This window comes from Mauremys mutica, chromosome 18, assembly GCF_020497125.1.
Source record: "Mauremys mutica isolate MM-2020 ecotype Southern chromosome 18, ASM2049712v1, whole genome shotgun sequence".
Taxonomy (NCBI): Eukaryota; Metazoa; Chordata; order Testudines; family Geoemydidae; genus Mauremys; species Mauremys mutica.
Window position 1 is genome coordinate 25,464,448 of NC_059089.1, and position 18,945 is coordinate 25,483,392.

At 42.3% G+C, this 18,945-nt stretch overlaps 2 protein-coding genes across 3 annotated transcripts in view; one reads left to right on the forward strand and one right to left on the reverse strand.

Annotated features, from left to right (window-relative positions):
• Nucleotides 1-1,603: 1,603 nt before the first annotated feature.
• On the reverse strand, nucleotides 1,604-9,633 carry ZBTB26 (zinc finger and BTB domain containing 26). 2 transcript variants are annotated; one of them, XM_044992393.1, is made up of 3 exons: nucleotides 9,379-9,633; nucleotides 8,623-8,708; nucleotides 1,604-7,267 (listed from the first exon to the last, which is right to left on the reverse strand). In XM_044992393.1, exon 3 carries the CDS (start codon nucleotides 7,255-7,257, stop codon nucleotides 5,938-5,940), a length of 1,320 nt encoding a protein of 439 aa, XP_044848328.1. In that variant the 5' UTR covers nucleotides 7,258-7,267; nucleotides 8,623-8,708; nucleotides 9,379-9,633; the 3' UTR covers nucleotides 1,604-5,937. The 2 variants fall into 2 exon arrangements, with proteins under 2 accessions (XP_044848328.1, XP_044848329.1); XM_044992394.1 differs by lacking the exon at nucleotides 9,379-9,633 and adding an exon at nucleotides 8,961-9,257.
• Nucleotides 9,634-9,654: 21 nt separating this feature from the next.
• The window catches only part of RABGAP1 (RAB GTPase activating protein 1), a 120,581-nt gene continuing 111,290 nt past the window's right edge, over nucleotides 9,655-18,945 (forward strand). The window contains exon 1 of the mRNA XM_044992392.1: nucleotides 9,655-9,767. The gene's annotated coding sequence lies outside the window, so the exon portion shown is untranslated. The remainder of the gene's footprint in view (nucleotides 9,768-18,945) is intronic.

Genomic DNA, 18,945 nt, shown 5'->3' on the forward strand with positions numbered 1-18,945 from the left:
CGGCCTTCCCTGCCCAATAGGACGAGGCGGCAGCAGGGCTGCGGCTTCCGGGAGCCCGGAAGTGGTTCGGGCAGGAGGCGGATGTGTTTCCTTTCGGACTCAGCCGTGCCTGCCCCCCGCCTGGACGCACGGACTGATGGGGAGACACAAGCCCCGGGGCGGAGTCATCGGGCCCCATCATCCCCCACGACGGCGCCGGGAGGGGAGCAGGGGACGAACCCTCCCCCCACAGCGGGAGAAGTGTGTGTAGGGGGAGGGGGTGAGTCCCGCTCCCTTGCCGGGGACTAGCGTAGATGGAGGGTTTACGAACCCCGGCAGGGATCCTCGCACATACCACAACCCCATCACTTGCCCAGCTCAGGTGCGCTGGCTCCACCAGGCAAAAGCCAAGCATCACAGCTGGTCGTGAAATCATCTGGGGGCACCCACAACTTGAGGGTGACGGCTGCGTCTCCAGGAATGGCAGCCCTGCCCCCGGTGGGCCTGCGGGCTACGGTGCTATACTACATTCCTGCAGCCAGCCGAGCCTCAGGCCCATTCAGATAAAATTTGTGTATAAATGAGCCATTTTCCTTATGGCTGAAAAACACATAGAGGCAAGGGGCTTCGGAGGAAGTTTAGAATAAGTATTGGCATTGCTACAGTGCCTCCCAGCTAAGGCTCTCATCGCATTGTACTAACAGATTTAGTCGTGGAATACAGGCTCCAGGGAGCAAGGCACCAGATGAAAATGACACAGAAAGACGATCAATTAATTAGCCAAAGCCACAGAGCATGCCAGATCCAGGTGTTCAGCTTAAGTTAGTCAATGCCTTTTATCCTTTAACCACAAAACTAGCCATTTAGATTCCTTTAGGACAGAGTCAGTTGTGCTAATAAAGAGTAACTCATGTTGGATATGGTACACTCTTAATGACATTTACTTAAGTCCCTCAGAGATATCTTCCAAGATTGTCCATCAGTAAGGAATTCCAGATTTAGAAACAATTAAGGGTCTGCTCCTAATTCAGGCATTCTAGTAGAAGGCAGAATTAGGCTCAGTAGTTGTAGGGGAAAAAATAGTTCTCATCACCCACACTACCACTCATAGAATTATTGCTGTTTGGGGCAAAAAATTCAGAAACCCTACACGGGATATTTAAGATGACTTTGGTTTTCCTTTTACATCACAGTGAGTAACAGTCATTATAAATCCTTGTGATCTGTACAGAACATACCCTCAAAAAAGCTAGCAGTAGTGATACAAAAGTTGGCTTATCCCTTAAACAGTACTCAAATCTCAGAGAAAGAGTAGGCAGAAAGGTGCCTAAAAAGAGTTTAAAAAGCCATGGAGGTACCAGCTTTGGTAATAAACATTTGTATTCAACTTCCTCCTAGTCATTGAAGAGGTACTTAATTATTCTGAGGAGCATAAACTAGGATAAAGGAAATATATGTTCAGTATATCCCTTCTCCATGGAGAATCTGACTGTCTCTCTGGTATCAGGTCACTATAGTGAACCACAGTTCTGTACATTCGCTCATTTCATCTGCACTAGTATTGTTTTTATAATTAAAAACAAAAAGGAAAGAAAAAACACAGGACTGCAGAGTACCAGTAATATTTTTAATGCAGTTTTGCTTTGTATCACATTTTTAATTAAACTCTCTCTCTCTCCCTGCTCTCCATCCCTTCTCAAAATGACTCCAGTATTCACCATCAGCCCTCTCATGTTCTGTACTTTTGCATTCAATGTGCTCTATGTTCAGGTCAAATAAGACTACTGGTGTGACAGTCTGTATAGATTTATAAGTTTTGCCACAGAGGATGGGGAAGAACCCACAAAAACTCTTGATACTTCAGGTATGTCAGAGTCACTAACTTGTAAAATTCTTCTATAAAAAGATAAGACAAACCTACAGTAGTTCTCTTACCCATATGCTCATCAAGTAAATAGGTTCTAAAAGCAAAAATAATCCTTACAAATGTGGCCAAAGTGTCTTTCAAATATTTTTATAATGGTAGACTTATGGTAGACAGATTATGACAATTGCCATAGAATTTATCTGACTAAGCAACAGCACTATCAACTTCAAGTGGATCTAGGCTAGTTAGAACTTTGCAATAAAAAGTGATTTAGAATAAAGTTATACATACATGATTGACTACATATTAAGTTCATTTTATTCTATAACAAAGCTGCCTTTGGATAGTCTGTATAAATAGATTTTATAACAATAGTGCCAGGCTCCATTTTAATTCTTAATTCAGGGAAAAAAGCATTGACAAGGTTTTCTTTGTCTCTAGTCCACATTAGATCTATGATAACCCATTTTTCATAAAATGAATATTATAGTATCAAAATGTTTGAATATAGAAGATTCTGCCTGACATCAGATCCACATGCAATATTTCAGACATAATAATCATGGGGTAACAGCTCAAGATGATTCTGTAAGCAGGTTTTTTCTTTTTTTCTTTTAAACAATTAATTTCTCTCTCCATGCAAGGTGTCACTGAACCAAGATTCTGAAAGAAATACTTTCCTAAAATAGTTACATTTCAGAATTAAATTAATCTGCTATGATATTTGTTTCCCCCTGCCCATTACTTATTCCAAAACTGTACACAAAACAGGCAAATATAGCCATTTAAAACTTTTTACCTGAAAAGATGATTGTGTCCTTTCACAAAATCCTTTGGGAATTTCTGACTTTTGTATGCCCCTTTTCTCAAGGCCCAAGCTGTCTTTTGATAATGAAATATACATTATTTTCTGCAATAAAATCCTTTGGTCATATTTTAGTTTAGCATTGTTACAGTACTTGACTTAAACAGCTGCATTAGAAGTAATCCTTGATCCAAATGTGAAAAGCGGTTCTTTACCAAGGGTCAAGCAGTAGATTATTAGACCACACTGCATTTCAGTTCAGTAAGAGTGCTGCTCTTCTGTAAATGGTATTCTTCAGATGAGATATTAAAGCATGGTCCTTTCACTCCAACTAGGATGGCAGCCATCTAGATTAAAACTTCCATGACACTTTTCAAAATAAGTACAACATAATCTCAACCCCCCGTTAACATTCAATTCCCTTTAGGTCTGAGGTTCAAAGATGTGTAGAAGAGCTATTGCTGAGCACAATCAATAACTGATGGATTAATCTACAGCCAATGACACCTGTATCTTACTCTAAACTCTTACCTTGTAAAGCTCTAGGATTCATGAACTATGTAGGGTGGTAGCTAAATTCTAGTCTACTTTTCAAGATGAAGGGCATACTTTTAGGATCCAACAGAGACTATGATCTAACTTTATATAGGGTCTACATCAATATAGTAGTTCCCCCCCCCCCCAGTTAACTGACATACATGGCTCCTAGTAGAGCTCTAGGAAGTTTAAAAAAGAGCATGGAATTACACATTTCAGTTGCTGAAAGAGATTCTTTTCACAATGTCATAAATAAAGCATTATTCCCCACTCCAGCTGTACTTTAAAACCAAATATGAAGGTCACAATTGCTGTGGTTTATGTGAAGCAATATTTATAGGAGACAGAACAATAATTTTATTTTGAAGTCTTTACTATGTCTTAGTACATACAGTGGAAGGTGGTCCTTTAGTGCTTGTCTTCACTACAAGTTAGTGTGCTTTAGTTACTGCATTCAAGCTAGCCTAGCTTGAGTGAGAGCAACCACACTTCAAAACAATACCGGAGTTTTACAGCCTGATTTGATTAGTTGCTGTTGAGTTAGAATAATAGAACTGTAGGGCATAAAGGGACCTCAAAAGATCATTTAGTCCAGTCCTTCGTACTGAGACAAGACCAAGTAAACCTCCTAGAACATTTGTGACAGATGTTTGTCTAACCTGTTCTTAAAACTTCCAATGATGGGAATTCCACAACCTTCCTTGGAAGCCTGTTTCATTACAGCTTATATTTAGAAAATTTCCCCAATATCTAACCTAGGTCTCCCTTGCTGCAGATTAAGCTGATTAATTTTTGTTCTACCTTCGAGTGGACATTGTTCTCCATAACATCTCTCAACACATTTAAGAACTATGATCACATCCCCCCATCAGTCTTCTTTTCTAAAGACTAAACATGCCCTTTTTAGGTCAGGTTTTCTAAACCTTCTATAAATTTGTTGCTCTCCTGTTCTCCTCATCTTTCCTAAAGTGAGATGCTCAGAACTGGACATAGTACTCCAACAGAGGCCTCATCACTGCTGAGTAAAGTGGGACAATTACCTCCTGTGTGTTACATACGGGACTCCTGTTAATACACCCCAGAATATTTACCTTTTTCGTAACTGCATCACATTGTTGATTCATTACATTTGTGATCCACTACAACTGCTGGATCGTTTTCAACAGTATAAACTCACAGCCAGTTATTCCCAGTTTTATATTTGTACTTTTGATTTTTTATTCCTAAATTTACACTTGACTTTACTCGATTTCATCTTGTTGATTTCAGACCAATTCGGCAAGATCATTTTGAATTCTGATCTGATCCTCCAAAGTGCTAACAATCCCTGCCAGTTTGGTGGTAATCCTCACATTTAAAAAGCACATTCTACACTATATTATCCAAGTCATTAATGAAAATATTGAGTAGTACTGGACACAAGACAGACTCTTGCAGGACCCCACTAGATACTGCCTCCCAGTTGACAGCTACTATTGATAACTATTCTTTGAATACAGTCTTTCCACCAGTTATGCACCCATCTTACAGTAACTTCATCTAGACCATGTTTCCTTAGTTTTCTTATGAAAAAATCATGAGAGTCTAAGTCAAAAGCCTTACTGAAAATCAAGATGCTGGGGGCGGGGAATACATCTACTGCTTTCCCTCTACCCCCTAGGACAGTAACCCTATCAATTAAGGAAATTAGTTTGGTTTGGCATGGCATAGATTTTTGAGAAGTCCTCACTGGGTATTATTTATTCTCTTATTGTCCTCTACATGCTTGTTGTAACTCAAGTTGTTGCATCCCCAGAGAGTTACTAGCTTTAGCATCAACATTACTTAACTTTCAAACTCCCTCCCTCCCAACTAGCTAGCTAGAATTTAAAGCACCACTTAACCTGAGCTAGAGAATTGTGTGTGTGGATGGGAGTTGAGCTAGGGGTAGCATTAGTTATTATCTGAGTTAATTATGCTGTGAAAGCACACGCTCAGTAGCCCTACATCAACAAATAAGTCATACCCTGACCCTAGGAAATCAGCCTCATATTCTAAAAATTTATTTTCTTTACAAACAGTACCATGTAATCTACCTGAGCCATCTAGATCATTCAGGGCTTTAGCTCTTTATAAACATACATCCATGTTAATAATCCTGAAAGTTGGTATTGGTTGGGGTAGGGCTGATTAGCAGAGAAAATTCAATTACATAGTTTAAAAGGGACAAAAAAGTGACACATGGAAAAAAGTATTTAATTTTAACTTTAGGGATTTGGGTAAGATTGGAAGGCAAATAACTGAAGTTTTAACAGATAAATTAGCAGTTGAACTACATAACTCTCAGTCATCCAGTGCTTTTTGAAAAAGTCAGGTTTTATCTCAGACTCATCTTCTCTGTTGTTTCTTCTATCTGCCCAGACATACACAGGTCCTTAACTGTACAGCACATAGTTTAAATTGATGACTGCCCACAGCAAGAGTTCTTCAAAAGGTGACAGTCCCATGTCTCCAAATCAGATTAAATGATCCGAAATGTAACAAATCCAAAATTTAACCCCATGCTCACCAGTAGGGACAGACAGAAACCGTGTATGAGGATTGCTAGTCACAGAAAATGACAAGACTAGAATGAAGGCTGACAACTTGCTAGGTTTTGTAATTCAATCTATACACAACCTTTCAGGTCATACCATCTGCTTTGGTGAAGGCCCAAATCCAACCTTTTGTTCCTTTCTTCATGATGCCTACAAAGGGCTGCTTGGAATGCTTAATTGACACAGGTGCTATCGCTCCTTAAATTGAGCACAGCCTGAGCCAATTTCCCTGCATCCAGTATCTGGCTTGCATCAGCTTGTTGACAGACCTTACTGTCTGTAGCAGTGCTACAGCTGAAAGAATCAAAGTCCACTGTTATATCTTGAACATTTCTTTCATTGGCATTGTCAAAACTATTTTTTCCATGTAACTGTTTAAGGTGTTTCCTCAGAACAGGTTTATGTGCAAAGACCATGTCACAATAGTTACATTTATGAGGCTTGTCTCCACTGTGCAGATTGAGATGGTCCTGTAAAGAACATTTCTGAGAGAAAGTTTTCCCACAGATCTTACACTGAAAAGGTTTGATCCCTGCATGCACTCTCATGTGTCGGTGGAGATTGCCTTTCTGAGTGAACGTCTTACCACACAGCAGACACATGAACAGTTTATGCATTTTTAAATGATTAGCATAGTTTTCCAGGTGCCGGAATACTCTGGTACACTTGGGACACTGGTGGTGCCATTGGAGACCTTTGTCTATACCTCTGTTGTTAGGACCAAACATGTCTTTAGAGGCCATGATGAAATTGTCACTGCCAGCATAAGAAAGGGCATAGTTGTGGAGATGATTTTGTTCTATTTCACTCGTTCTGTTTTCCACAGTGGAATTGATTAAAAAGTGCTGAGGCTCTGATGAATGTAAAGCAGTTTGTTCAGAAGAAATAAACTGGGTTTGATCTTTTTTATTTCTAACCTCAGACACCTCCCCAATAGACTCCACCTTGACAATCTGAATGTCACTATCTTCCATGTCCATACTGTCTTCTGAGGTTTGAATACATAGTGAATCCTGTTGCAGAGAGTCCTCATCTCCTTGGTGTTCTTTCAACTCAGAAGAATCACTTTGCTGTTCACAATCCTCCTTGCTCTCCAATGGCTTCTTAGGTTTTATAAACTTCCAGAGAGCCTGTGTACATCGTTCCACAATGTGGCTCATCTGAAGAAAGCTTGCAGCAGTCAAGTAATTTACCAGCTCCATCTCAGGAAACTCCAGAATGCCACTGTAGCAGGACAAAAGCAACTGCCTCCCCACTTCTGAACTCTGCAGAATGGAGATTTTAACCTCTCTGGAGTCATTCAACAAAAACTGATCTCTTAAAAAGGGGGAGCCTGCAGCAAACACAATTTTATGCCCATGGACCTCAACATTGTCAATGTGAACTACGACATCACAAAACTTATTTTCTTCCCTCAGTTTGTTCATTTTTTGTAACATTGAATCTCCATAATTGTCAAACTTGAAGTGAAGGATATCTGATCTTTCGGACATTTTGGCAAATCTAAAGAACAAAAGCAAACAAAAATAAAGAAACAGTATATGAGGAAACTAATGGATGTAATCATGCAAATTAAAAAGGGGCCAATGGTGCAGGTTAAACATACATATTTTACAAAATATTTTCTCATGTTAATAAAAACACCCAAGACTATTAAAAATGAAAGAATTTTAAAAGTTAACTTTACTTTGAATATCTTAATGTTTACTTTTTCACATTTCACTCAACTTGGACAGTGAAAGCAACCTAATCAATTTCTAGTCTATTTCATATTCTAATCCACATGCAGTAGTATAATGTTGCAATGTCCCCAACACTACAGAAGAATGTTTATTTAAAATATTATAGTTATATAGATACACTATTTCTTTGGAATTTAAAATAAAACCATATAAATATTTCTACTGGTTTAAACTTTTGTAAAAGCTTGCTTTCGTATTAACAAAAACTAAGTTTTTGACCCTTTGATGTCCCTTTAGTTTTTTAGCAATTGTTTTGCTTTAAAGCATGTTACACTGAAGCACCTGTCAGAGAGAACAGTGTAATATTAAACCAAGCTTCTTAACATTCATGTACTTAATAGGAGAAATATTGGCTATGAATCAAACTAAGAAAAATAGTTAAAATTCTTCCACCCTCAGCACCTCCTGCTCGCCTGGTGGTATTTCTAAATAAAATACAGCCTGTTACACATCTGAAATGCGCAGAATTCTAGTACTGAACTTCATTTTTTAGACCAGATATAGTCACAATGGAAGTGATTGGGATCTCATTCATCTTTATGCATTTGTCCAATGTCCATTATCGAGCACTGAAGCAAGTATTTTTATTTTGAGGGTTTTTAAGGGTGAGAAAGTCAAACTGCTAGATAGCCCTGTTCTCTCCCATTCACCACCTAATAAGCAGTCGCACCAGAGAACACTTTCTCACAGAAAAAACACTGCTTCCTAAACTGTAATTACTTTTAGGTGTCTATTAATGCTTGAAGGGAAAATTCCTCATTGTTAGAAAAATGATATTCCAGAAACAATACCCCACAAAGGTGCGTGAAGATTTCCATCATACCCTTCAAGTAATTTGACCTACACAAGCAGAAGATCATACTGTAAATGTAAATTCCAGATCTGGGTATCCTCCAGTTTTGTATTCTTGGCTAGCCTGAGAAGGGAGGGAGAAAGCTCTCTGCATCTTTCTGAGTTCTACATGTTATTTCCACTCAATATCATGCATCACAGCCATCATCCTTCCAGCTGACAGGCAGACTGACTCCTATTCAAAACAGGTTAGGTCTAACAGAGGAGTCATACTTCTCCAGTTTAGTTCAACAGAGACATTTCAAAATTAACTACATATGGTACCTTAGTTTTCTTGTTCAAGCATCACAGAGAAGGTTTCTGCAAATTGCTCAATATGTTACCAGTTTAAAAGATTCTGGATGAATTACCTAAGGAAAGAGAAGAAAAGCCATGGTTAGTCAAAGGCTTGTTTGCCTTACAACTTTAAAATGTCTTTAAAGAAAGAAGAATTATTTGAAAGTAATTAACTGTTTACAGGTCCACACTACTATATGTGTGTTTTTTAAATATTTTTCCAATACTGAGGAAGAACAGTGTTGGAAGACTACTGGGGGTTAGTCAGAATTCCTCTCCAATTTATAAAATACTAGGCCTTCAAAGGGCCAAAAGCACCTGCCTACCTGCATTTGGCTCCATCCTTTGTGGCTTTGAAACCAGTAACAAAGGTAACATCATTTTATTCCCCTTCTCATCCTCTCTTGGGTGGCTGCACCTTGCTCTTACAAGTAATTTCAGCTGATGAGCTATTAGAGCTTTCCTCGTTTTTACTTTATGTAATTCCGCAACATAAAAGGAAGAAACCTGACCAGCCCAGTGGCCATCTAGACCAGCGTCCTGGGTCTGACACTCACACTATCAGCTGCTAGAGGGAAAAGCGAAAAGCCCCATAGATGACAGTTATGGGATTATTCGCTCACATAGAAAGTCACTTCCTCGACCCCCTTGGCTCAGGGGTTGGTCCATGACCCTGAGGAAAAATGGTCTAAAAATCCACCCTTAACAAGAGGGGTGGAGTGCTGGGCTCCCCACCCCACTCACCTCCTTACTCCTCACGCTACCCGCGCCTGCCTCCTTCTCTCCCTAGCCGCCCCCACGGTGTCCCCTCCCCGCAAGGTTGGGAAGGGGCCACTCTCCGGATCCGGCCCCGGGCGGAGGCGTTGGCCGGAGGACACCGGAACCGGAAGTACCCTCCAGAAATCTTCTTCCGGGACTCCTGCCCCTGCCCGGTTTCTTCGCGAACCCACCGCGAGCCGCCGCGGCCGCTGCCGCTGCCGGAGCAGCCGCCGCCGCCGCCGGGGCCCCGGAAGTGCATCTTGCTCTGACCCGGAAGACTCTCCCTGTCCCGCCCCCTCCGCTCCGGCCTGGGTCACGTGGTGGGGGCGGCGGCGGCCGAGGCCCGGCCGGAGGAGGCAGCGGCGGTGGCTCGGGTAGGTCCGGTTCGTGTCGCCCCCGGGGTTGTGTGGTGGGAGGGGCCAGGTCAGACCCGCGCGTCTGGGGGTCTCCGGTCCCCGAGCCCTCCAGAGCCAGCGGCCCCGGGCCGAACGGCCGCTCCCCCCCCCGCCCCCCCCGGGACTCAGCCTCGCCTTGCGGGCAGCCGCTGCCCAGGCCTGGTTCTGCCGAGGGTGGGCCCAGGCCGCTCCTCACGCAGCCCGGCGGTGCCAGGCCGCGTAGCCCCGGTACACGGCTCCCCTCACCTGCACGGGGCCCGAGGGCCGAGCCCCCGCCGTGCTGTCAGGATCCGCACAGGGGGTGGCTTTGTTGCTGGGAGTTTCAAAAGGGGGAGGGAGGAAACTGCAGAGCCTGGAAGTATTGGGCTAGGCAGCCCGGCACATGCCATCCCGCGCAAGGTGCCTGCCCTGTGAAGCCCCTTCATGAGGTCCCCTGTGCAGTCTGCCGCATCCCCACTCTAGCTCCCGCTCCCCCCCCCCTCTCTGCAGAGTTCCGCTTTGTGCTGCTCTCTTGCACATTTTTTTAGCACCTGAGATCTCTGAGCACCGTTCTGTGTTGTGCATGAGACTAGATTTCTGTGGGGCCCTGTCTTGATCTCTGCACCCCTAACTCATCACGGGGCACGTGCACAATATTGGTAATAGTGCCTTACCATCATACTGAGTGTACTGCATGTGTAGAAAGTGTGTTATTCAGTCTCTAATCACGTGGCTAAATGCCAGACGGTTTTCACTGGAATGCGTGCATACAGTTCTCAGTCCCATCTATTTTCTGGCCAGATGTCCTCTTCCTGGCTACCCCTGGCTGTTTTCATGCTGGATCTGTTTTGTTCTTAGTCACAGGATTGGTTTGATTGATAGGACAGTGTATTTTTCCTCACTGTTTGTCACACTCAAGCCTCTGGACCACTTTTGCTTGAACTTTACAAAAACTCTTGGGTGGATATACAGCCTGCAAAATCTGGAAGGACTGAAAGTTGGTGTTTGTAATAGAAACACATGTGCAATGTTCATTATAGCTGTCACTAGCTTTCAAGCTATTGATACCCTTATTGCATGTTCTGCATAGGGGCAGCGGTGCATGCAAAGGGGTGGGAGAACAGCAGTGGGGGCAGTATGATCTAGAAGTGGATAGAGACCCACCTGACCCTTCACATATGAGGTGGCTGCACCTGAGATGCTTCACACATGGCTTGTGTGCTGAATATTGTGATGGGTGACATGGACATATGAATAGATAGTGTCACTATATGCCGAGGAATCCCGCATGCATGGGACAATTGTTGCCCATACATGTTAACGGGTGTGGGGATTGGAGGCATAAGATGGCACTTGCTAAAAAATGTAGTTTCTAATAATAGTATTCTGTCCTCCTCTGCATATTTCAGACAGCATTTTAAAAGTTTCTGATAGTAACTAGTTGAGCCTAGTTAACTGCTGAGATAATAGTGCTTAGAAACCAAAGTGTTAGTCTTTCACTCTTTCCCATTTAGTTGGTTATACTCCAACTGTCCAAACAGGTATGCATGTAACTTTTTGCACATGAATAATACTATTGCGTTCAGTGGCACTACTCACATGAGTAAAGTTACTCATATGCTATATATTTTAGAGACTTTTGTTAATTTCCCCTTGTGTAATAGAGTCACCCAAACAACAAGAGAAGGAAATATATTTTTAAAGAGAATGCATTTGTAAAATTACAAAAATTGCCAGGAGACTCAGATGCAATTGCAGTTCAGTTGAAAGTGACTAGATGTCAAATTGATATTGTTCCCTTAACCATAAGTCCATTCTTTCTAAATCTCTGTTGCCAGACAGTGCTGAGCTTATCTTCATGAGTACTGAGTTCTGTCAACAAAATAACCAAATTCCATTTTCAAATCTTCATGCTCTGGGACTGTATCGGTCATTGCTTGTCCGATATCACATTGATGCTAGAATCTGGCACTTTATTACTTCCCCTTCATTTGATTTACATTCCAGTCTCAATCTTCCTCCTTTCTTTATCCCATTTGTTACCCCGTTCGTAAGTGCACATACTGTTTTAGACTTTTATGGTTTGGAATAGGTAGGTTCCAAGCACTGGTGATCCTAGTGTAGAGATTGAAAACAAGTATCAATAAACAAGCACTATACTACCTTATATGTTTGAAAAATCTGGTAAAATTTCAAATGAAATTGGACTTTGGTAGCTGTAGATTTTACAGTATTCACAGTTGCAGTTTTGCATGTTGTAAATTAAGGTAGCATTAAAAGGTGAAAAATTAAAATGCAGGTGGTGCGAGGGGCAACAACTATGACTTTCTCATAGACTTTAAGGCCAGAAAGACCCATCACGATCATCTAGTCTGACCTCCTGCACATTGCAGGCCACAAACCTCACCCACTGAATCCTGTAATACGTCAGTAGCCACTGGCTGAGTTACTTGAAGTCCTCAAATCATGATTTAAAGACTTCAAGTTACAGAGAATACACCGTTTACACTAGTTTAAGCCAGCTAGTGACCTTGGCTCATGGTGCAGAAATACAAAGCTGGAGATCACATTCTGTCTAGGTATCTTGCTGCAAAAATACATAGGCTGGTCTGTATTCCCAAATTTTTCATCTGTAGGGATTTTATAGACAAAATAATACAATTGTTTGGACTCAGGAATTCTGTAAGACTTCTGGGCTACACTATTCCAGAATGCCTCATTTCATGGAATTCTGTGGAACTGTTTAAATTTTATGGAAAACATGGTAACATCCACAATGATACTTATGTTCCTGCTTAACATTAGAAGGTCAAGGCCCTGACCAGACTTGTATAGATATACAGTGAACAGATTAGCTGACAGTTAGGCATGAGAATTTCCATCTGCTTTCCAAGTCCAGCTGCAGACAGTTTTTAGTAGCATGTATCATATGAAGCTGTTAAGGTCATTGCTGCTGCTTGAAGGTTTCAGATTATATTTTCAAAGAGCCATGCTGGACCAATAAATGTAACTATACATTTCTGTTTGAATCCCCAGTGAATGATGTAAGCTGTATAAATACACACTGCACCCTTATAAGGGTCAGTCTAACCTGTGGCTGGAGTACCTTATCTTCCATGCTAACTGCTTCTCTGTACTTACGGATCTATGTCCTATGTCTGCCTGTAAAGGGAGACCTGTAGATGTGCACAATGCTATTGGAATGTCATTCAGGTTCGTGAGACTAGACTCTTTGCAGTGAACTCATTTCAGTGACATTCTTTTGCTGCTCTGGATAAGGCAGTGTCAGCGTTTCTTTTATAAACCACTGTTTCCCTGGGCCTACAGTCTGTCTCCGTGGTTGGAGCAATTGCTTTGTGCTGGAGCCTGACATAAGCATTTTGTCCCGAGCACATTTTCTAGATTAAAAATAAAATCCCTATGGAATCAGCTATATTGATAATCCTTAACAGGTTTAAGGTTGTGTTAGCTTGAACTCTTTTATGTTTTTTCTGATACCTGGCTTTGTGGGTGATTCAACCACCTTCCTGAGATCTCTGCTTGTCATGCTTCTCTCTTTCATGAGAATCACAGGGGTAGGGGAATTTGAAGAAACTTATCTTAAAATGAATATCCTGTTTTCATTTGGCCCTTGAAGTCAGATTGACCTAGAGGAGGGGCCCAATGGGAAAACTACACCATTTTATGGCCATGATACTCCTTTGAGAACAATCCTTTACAAGGAGCTAAAAAATTAGGAGTACAATTATTCTTTGTTTCCTTGAAGCAAGAGGGGTTTAGATGCTTCATTTCCATATAGAATCATAGGACTGGAAGGGACCTTGAGAGATCATCTAGTCCAGTCCCCTGCACTCATGGCAGGACTAAGTATTATCTAGACCAGGGGTCCCCAACGCGGTGCCCACGAGCGCCATGGCGCCCGCTGGGGCATCTAAATGCACCCGCGTCCTGGCCAGCGGTCGAGCATCCGCCAAAATGCCGCCAAATTTTGACGGATGCTCGACTGCCGCCATGGTCCAAAGATTGGGGACCACTGATATAGACCATTCTTGACAGGTGTTTGTCTAACCTGCTCTTAAAAATCTCCAATGATGGAGATTCCACAACCTCCCTAGGCAATTTATTCCAGTGGTTAACCACCCTGACAATTAGGAAGGTTTTCGTAATGTCCAACCGAAACCTCCCTTGCTGCAATTTAATCCCATTGCTGCTTGTCCTATCTTCAGAGGTTAAGAACAACAATTCTTCTCCCTCCTCCTTGTAACCTTTTATGTACTTGGAAACGGTTATCATGTCACTTCTCAGTCTTCTCTTTTCCAGACTAAACAAACCCAATTTTTTCAATCTTCCCTCACGATGGTCATGTTTTCTAGACCTTTAATCATTTTTGTTGCTCTTCTCTGGACTTTCTCTGATTTGTCCACATCTTTCCTGAAATGTGGCACCCAGAACTGGACACAATACTCTAGCTGAGTCCTAACCAGCACAGAGTAGAGCAGAATGAAAAGCAAAAATCAAAAGCAAACAAAAAAGGACCCATCAATTATAAAGGAGCCTTGTGGGATGTGATTCTCCTAGACATTCTCCCTCCTTTACTGGAGAACCTGTGACCTGAAGATCCAGATTCTGTGGGGCAATTTCTGGTGTTTTAGGAGTTACCCATTCTGTTTTTGAAAATTTACTTTTTATTGGTGTTGAAATTAACCCCATAATAACAAGCTTAGGGACACTGTCGGTATTCAGAGTTGTCACGGGGAGGGCTCTGAGCAGTGATGTGGCACATAATCTGAGATTTGTGCTAGGTGGGGACCTTCTCTCCTAAACCTCTCAACAGTGAGACTGGAAACCATAATGGCTACACTGCATCTGAGAGTGAGGCTCCAGCCTGGATCTTCAGACTCATGCTAGCAGGTCTTGCGCTAGTGTTCTAATGTTGCGGCTTGGGCTCTGAAGCCAGGTGTATGATGTGGGTTTGAGAGCTTGAGCTCCAGCCCAAGCCATGACATCAAAACAATGTCCACACAGCTACTTTTAGAGCATTGGTGCGAGCTCTGCTACCACCAGTCTGGGGACCTGGGCTTGAGAGGCTCACTCCCAGATGCAGGGTATACATGTCCTGAGTTTCTTAGACAAGCTGCAAGCATCATAGCTAGCGTGTTGTCCCTACTGCTGTGTTTTCTTGCTCTCTGATTCTGTGAGATTCATGGTGCTGCCTGCCGCCTCTAATTGTATTGCAAATTTTTGACGTGAGTTCTTTTAGACTGGCACCTATTTTAGTGAGCTCATAGACTTCCTATTCCGCAGCCATCCCGAGTCCTCTGGTTCAGGTAAAGTGTCCAGTGGGTGCTCTACAGGGAGCCTTCTGATCTAAAGTAACTCTTGATCTTGATCATTATTGCTCTTTCTCATTCAATTATGGCAGCTACGCTTCTTTCTTTTCTCAGCATCAATGGTCAGATAAAAATTCTAACACTTTTTAACGATTGATAAAATTCCTTCAAGGAATTTCTCTGAATTGAAAATCTGATATTTTCTATATGTAGAACACAGATTTTTGCTTGTCAAGTTATTTGTGAGAGGCCAATAATTTACATTAATATTGCACATTAAAGCCTCTTGCTTTGGGCCAGATCCTGCTACCTTCTTGTGCAGAGTAGTAACTTTCTCATACTTGGTCCCATTGATTTCAGAGAGACTGCTTGCAGAGCAAGGTATCACTCAGTGTATGGGTGGGAAAATCAGACTCATTTGGATCTCTTATTGTTGCACTGTAAGTGTGGTATTGAGACATTCCTGTAGAGGATAAATTTAGCCAGTCACACACATTCCCTGATTATTGTGTGTGATGCCTGTTTGAAGAGTAGAGAGCATGTGAAATCACAGCATACTTTCTTTTTTTAAAGTGAATTTAGTGCTCATGAAAGGTGCCAGATTGTCAGACTTTGAAAATAGATTAAATTTAGCACTTCAAGCTAGACACACTGTACCAAAATAAATTGCTAAACTGCTCCTTACCTTATCTTAATGGCTGCTAATAATCAAAGCCAGCTCTTCTACTCCTGTTGTCTTTCAGGAGTGTAGGTATTCATTCACACTTCATTTGCAAAGCACTGGTAAAATATTTTAAAAGAAGGTTTTGAGGGCTTATTTTTATTTTGCATTTTGTTAATAATTTAGTTATTTTCGGATGAGCTGCCAATTTTGTAGGTGGTGTAGAAATGAGTCTCATAATAGATTTGTACTTGGAATTCAGAAATGATTACTAATAACCATTTACTATTTATTACTGGTTTCATATCCAGTATTCCTTGTTGGGTATAAAATGAAAGAATGTTGGACTTTCAACTTTTTAAACTGATAGACTCAGCTTGAAGCTGACCCTGGAATTTTGATGTCAGAAACAAAAAGCAAAGACAGGCTTTTTAACCTTGTGGCCAGTGATACAAACACAGCAAAGGAAACTCAGAAATAAGGCAAATTGTATTGCTCAGATAGAGGCGGAAAGGCTTTAAAGGTAATAAAGGAATCTTTTCATCAGGTGATGCTAAATTTGATGTCATCCTTCCTGGGCATAGGTGAGAATAGTATTGAGATGGTTTATCAGAAAGCCCGTGGCAGTAATCCTTTGGTATTTGCTGGTAAGCATCCTTAGATAATACAGCTGAAATGAGACTTTTACTCCGTTCATTGCTTCTCTCTGTTTCCTCAGATCTGCATCTCTGTGCTGCTCAGCTCTCCCTGCTATATCTACTGCTGTTAGAGCATGGTCATCTGTGCTGCCCTCAGCTTCATTATTAAGATGCTGTTTGAAAAGTCTGCAAGTCTCAGTCTGGAGCGAGACTGCTTAGATCAAGGTGGAAGATTGTAAACTGGGACCAATTATCTCTGTGGGCCACAACCTGTCTTAAAGACAGGTGGCTGCTGTCCACTTTATGTAAATAAAGCACACTCCTTGGGCCTCTGACGGGATCAGTGGAGCCCCATAGTTGGGCAAATTTTGGAGATCATCTGGGCTTGAGAGTATTTTCAAGTACTTTCTCCAAACCTACTATTGTGTAGAGCAGCAGGAAAACATTGCACATGAGCAGATAAAATTAGGGGGGATAGTAGGGCCAATGTGGGCCAGAAGAGAGGAATAAACTTTTATGATTTTGTCCAGAAGTAGTGTACTTTGTGTAAAGTGTGGCTTCTAAGAACAAGGGTCGCTCTGATATACTACATCCTCAAGCCTTCCTAGACATGATGATGGATGTGATATTCCAATTGATCTTTCATGTCTTACTGTTACAATCTTCCTTAAATTTACACTGTACCCTCAGTTCAGTGACAAGGCAGAGTCATGAGTGGCAGTTTTATTAATTACTTGGCAGTAGTAGGTTGGGTAGAGTTCAATAAATTCTAACTTGGTTTAAGAAAAATCAACCCCAGAAGCCTTTGTGGGAAAACGCAAGGCCTTTGCCATGAGCTGAAAAAACAGCAACTGTCTTCTAGGCTGCTATATGCAGCCTTTTTATGCATCCGAAGAAGTGGGTATTCACCCACGAAAGCTCATGCTGCAAAACGTCTGTTAGTCTATAAGGTGCCTCAGGATTCTTTGCTGCTTCCTTTTTATACGATAGTGTGAAATTGTCTGAATATGACAAGTGTAGGATGTTGCATTTTAAAAGAATTTCTTGCTTCTCAAAGGAGAATCACACAATGCTCCTTCCTTCAGTGACTTTCACGACTCAGTTTCTGTCTGCATGTCTGCTTTGCACTCAGAGAGAAGGTTTCATAAGAGGTTAAGAGCAATTGTATAGTCCATTTGTGAAAAAATAGAAGGCAATATATTTGCATGAGTTGGGGCAGTAAAAGTTTATGGTGAAGTTATATTACTCTAATCTCAGATGTTCCTTGCACTGGAGGAGAAAATCAGTCTCCTAGGGCTTGGCTACACTTGCAAGTTGCAGCGCTGGTAGAGGCTTTCCAGCGCTGCAATTAGTAACCGTCCACACCTGCAAGGCACATCCAGCACTGCAACTCCCTGGCTGCAGCGCTGGCTGTACACCTGGCCAGGTTGGGGTGTAGCGATTGCAGCGTTGGTGATCCAGCGCTGCTCATCAAGTGTGGACACACACCAGCGCTTTTATTGGCCTCCAGGGAATAAGGAGATATCCCAGAATGCTTTTAACTAAATTACTTTCTTTGTTTTGTTATGCAGCCTCTCTTTGTTTTGTTGTGAACTCCGATGGGAGCTCCGTTGAACTGCTTATCTAAAAAACAAACACTAATCACAGCAAACAGGAGCTATCTGTACCTGGCTGTGAACGATCAAATGAGAGGCAAGCAGTTTGCTTGACAGAGAAACAGCGTTGGATGCAGGCTGTTTGCAATTAAGACTAAGGGTTCGCGAACATTTTGTGATTTTTCAATCCAGGGAAGCTAACACACAGTGTTGGCTCCAAAAATCCACTCTCTCTATCTTCCCCGCTCCCTGTCACAGTACACCACAGGGAGGGAGTGAAACAGCGGGGAGTCCGTGTTGGAGGCAGGCTGTTTGCAATTAAGAATTAAGACTAAGGGCTCGCAAACATTTTGTGATTTTTAAATCCAGGGAAGCTAACACACAGTGTTGGCTCCAAAAATCCACTCTCTCTATCTTCCCCACTCCCTGTCACAGTACACCACCCTCCACCCCCCTCTTTTGAAAAGCAAGTTGTTGCCACTTGAATGCTGGGATAGCTGCCCATAATGCAGCACTCCCAACAGCGCTGCAAATGCTGCAGATGTGGCCACACACCAGCACTGGTAGCTGTGAGTGTGGGCACACACCAGTGCTGGCCCTGCACAGCTGCACGACCAGCGCTGTAACTCCCAGCGCTGCAACTTTCAAGTGTAGCCAAGCCCCTAGTAAGGAGTAGTCATCTGTCTGTATTGAGTCCTAGGCTTTGGCTACACTTGCACTTCAAAGTGCTGCCGCGGCAGCGCTTTGAAGCGCTAAGTGTAGTCAAAGCGCCAGCGCTGGGAGAGAGCTCTCCCAGCGCTGTCCGTACTCCACCTCCCTGTGGGGAATAACGTACAGCTCCCAGCGCTGGGGCTTTGACCACACTGGCGCTTTGCAGCGCCGCAATTTGCAGCGCCGGAGAGGGTAGGGTGTGTTTTCACACCCTGCTGCAGCGCTGCAAATTTGCAAGTGTAG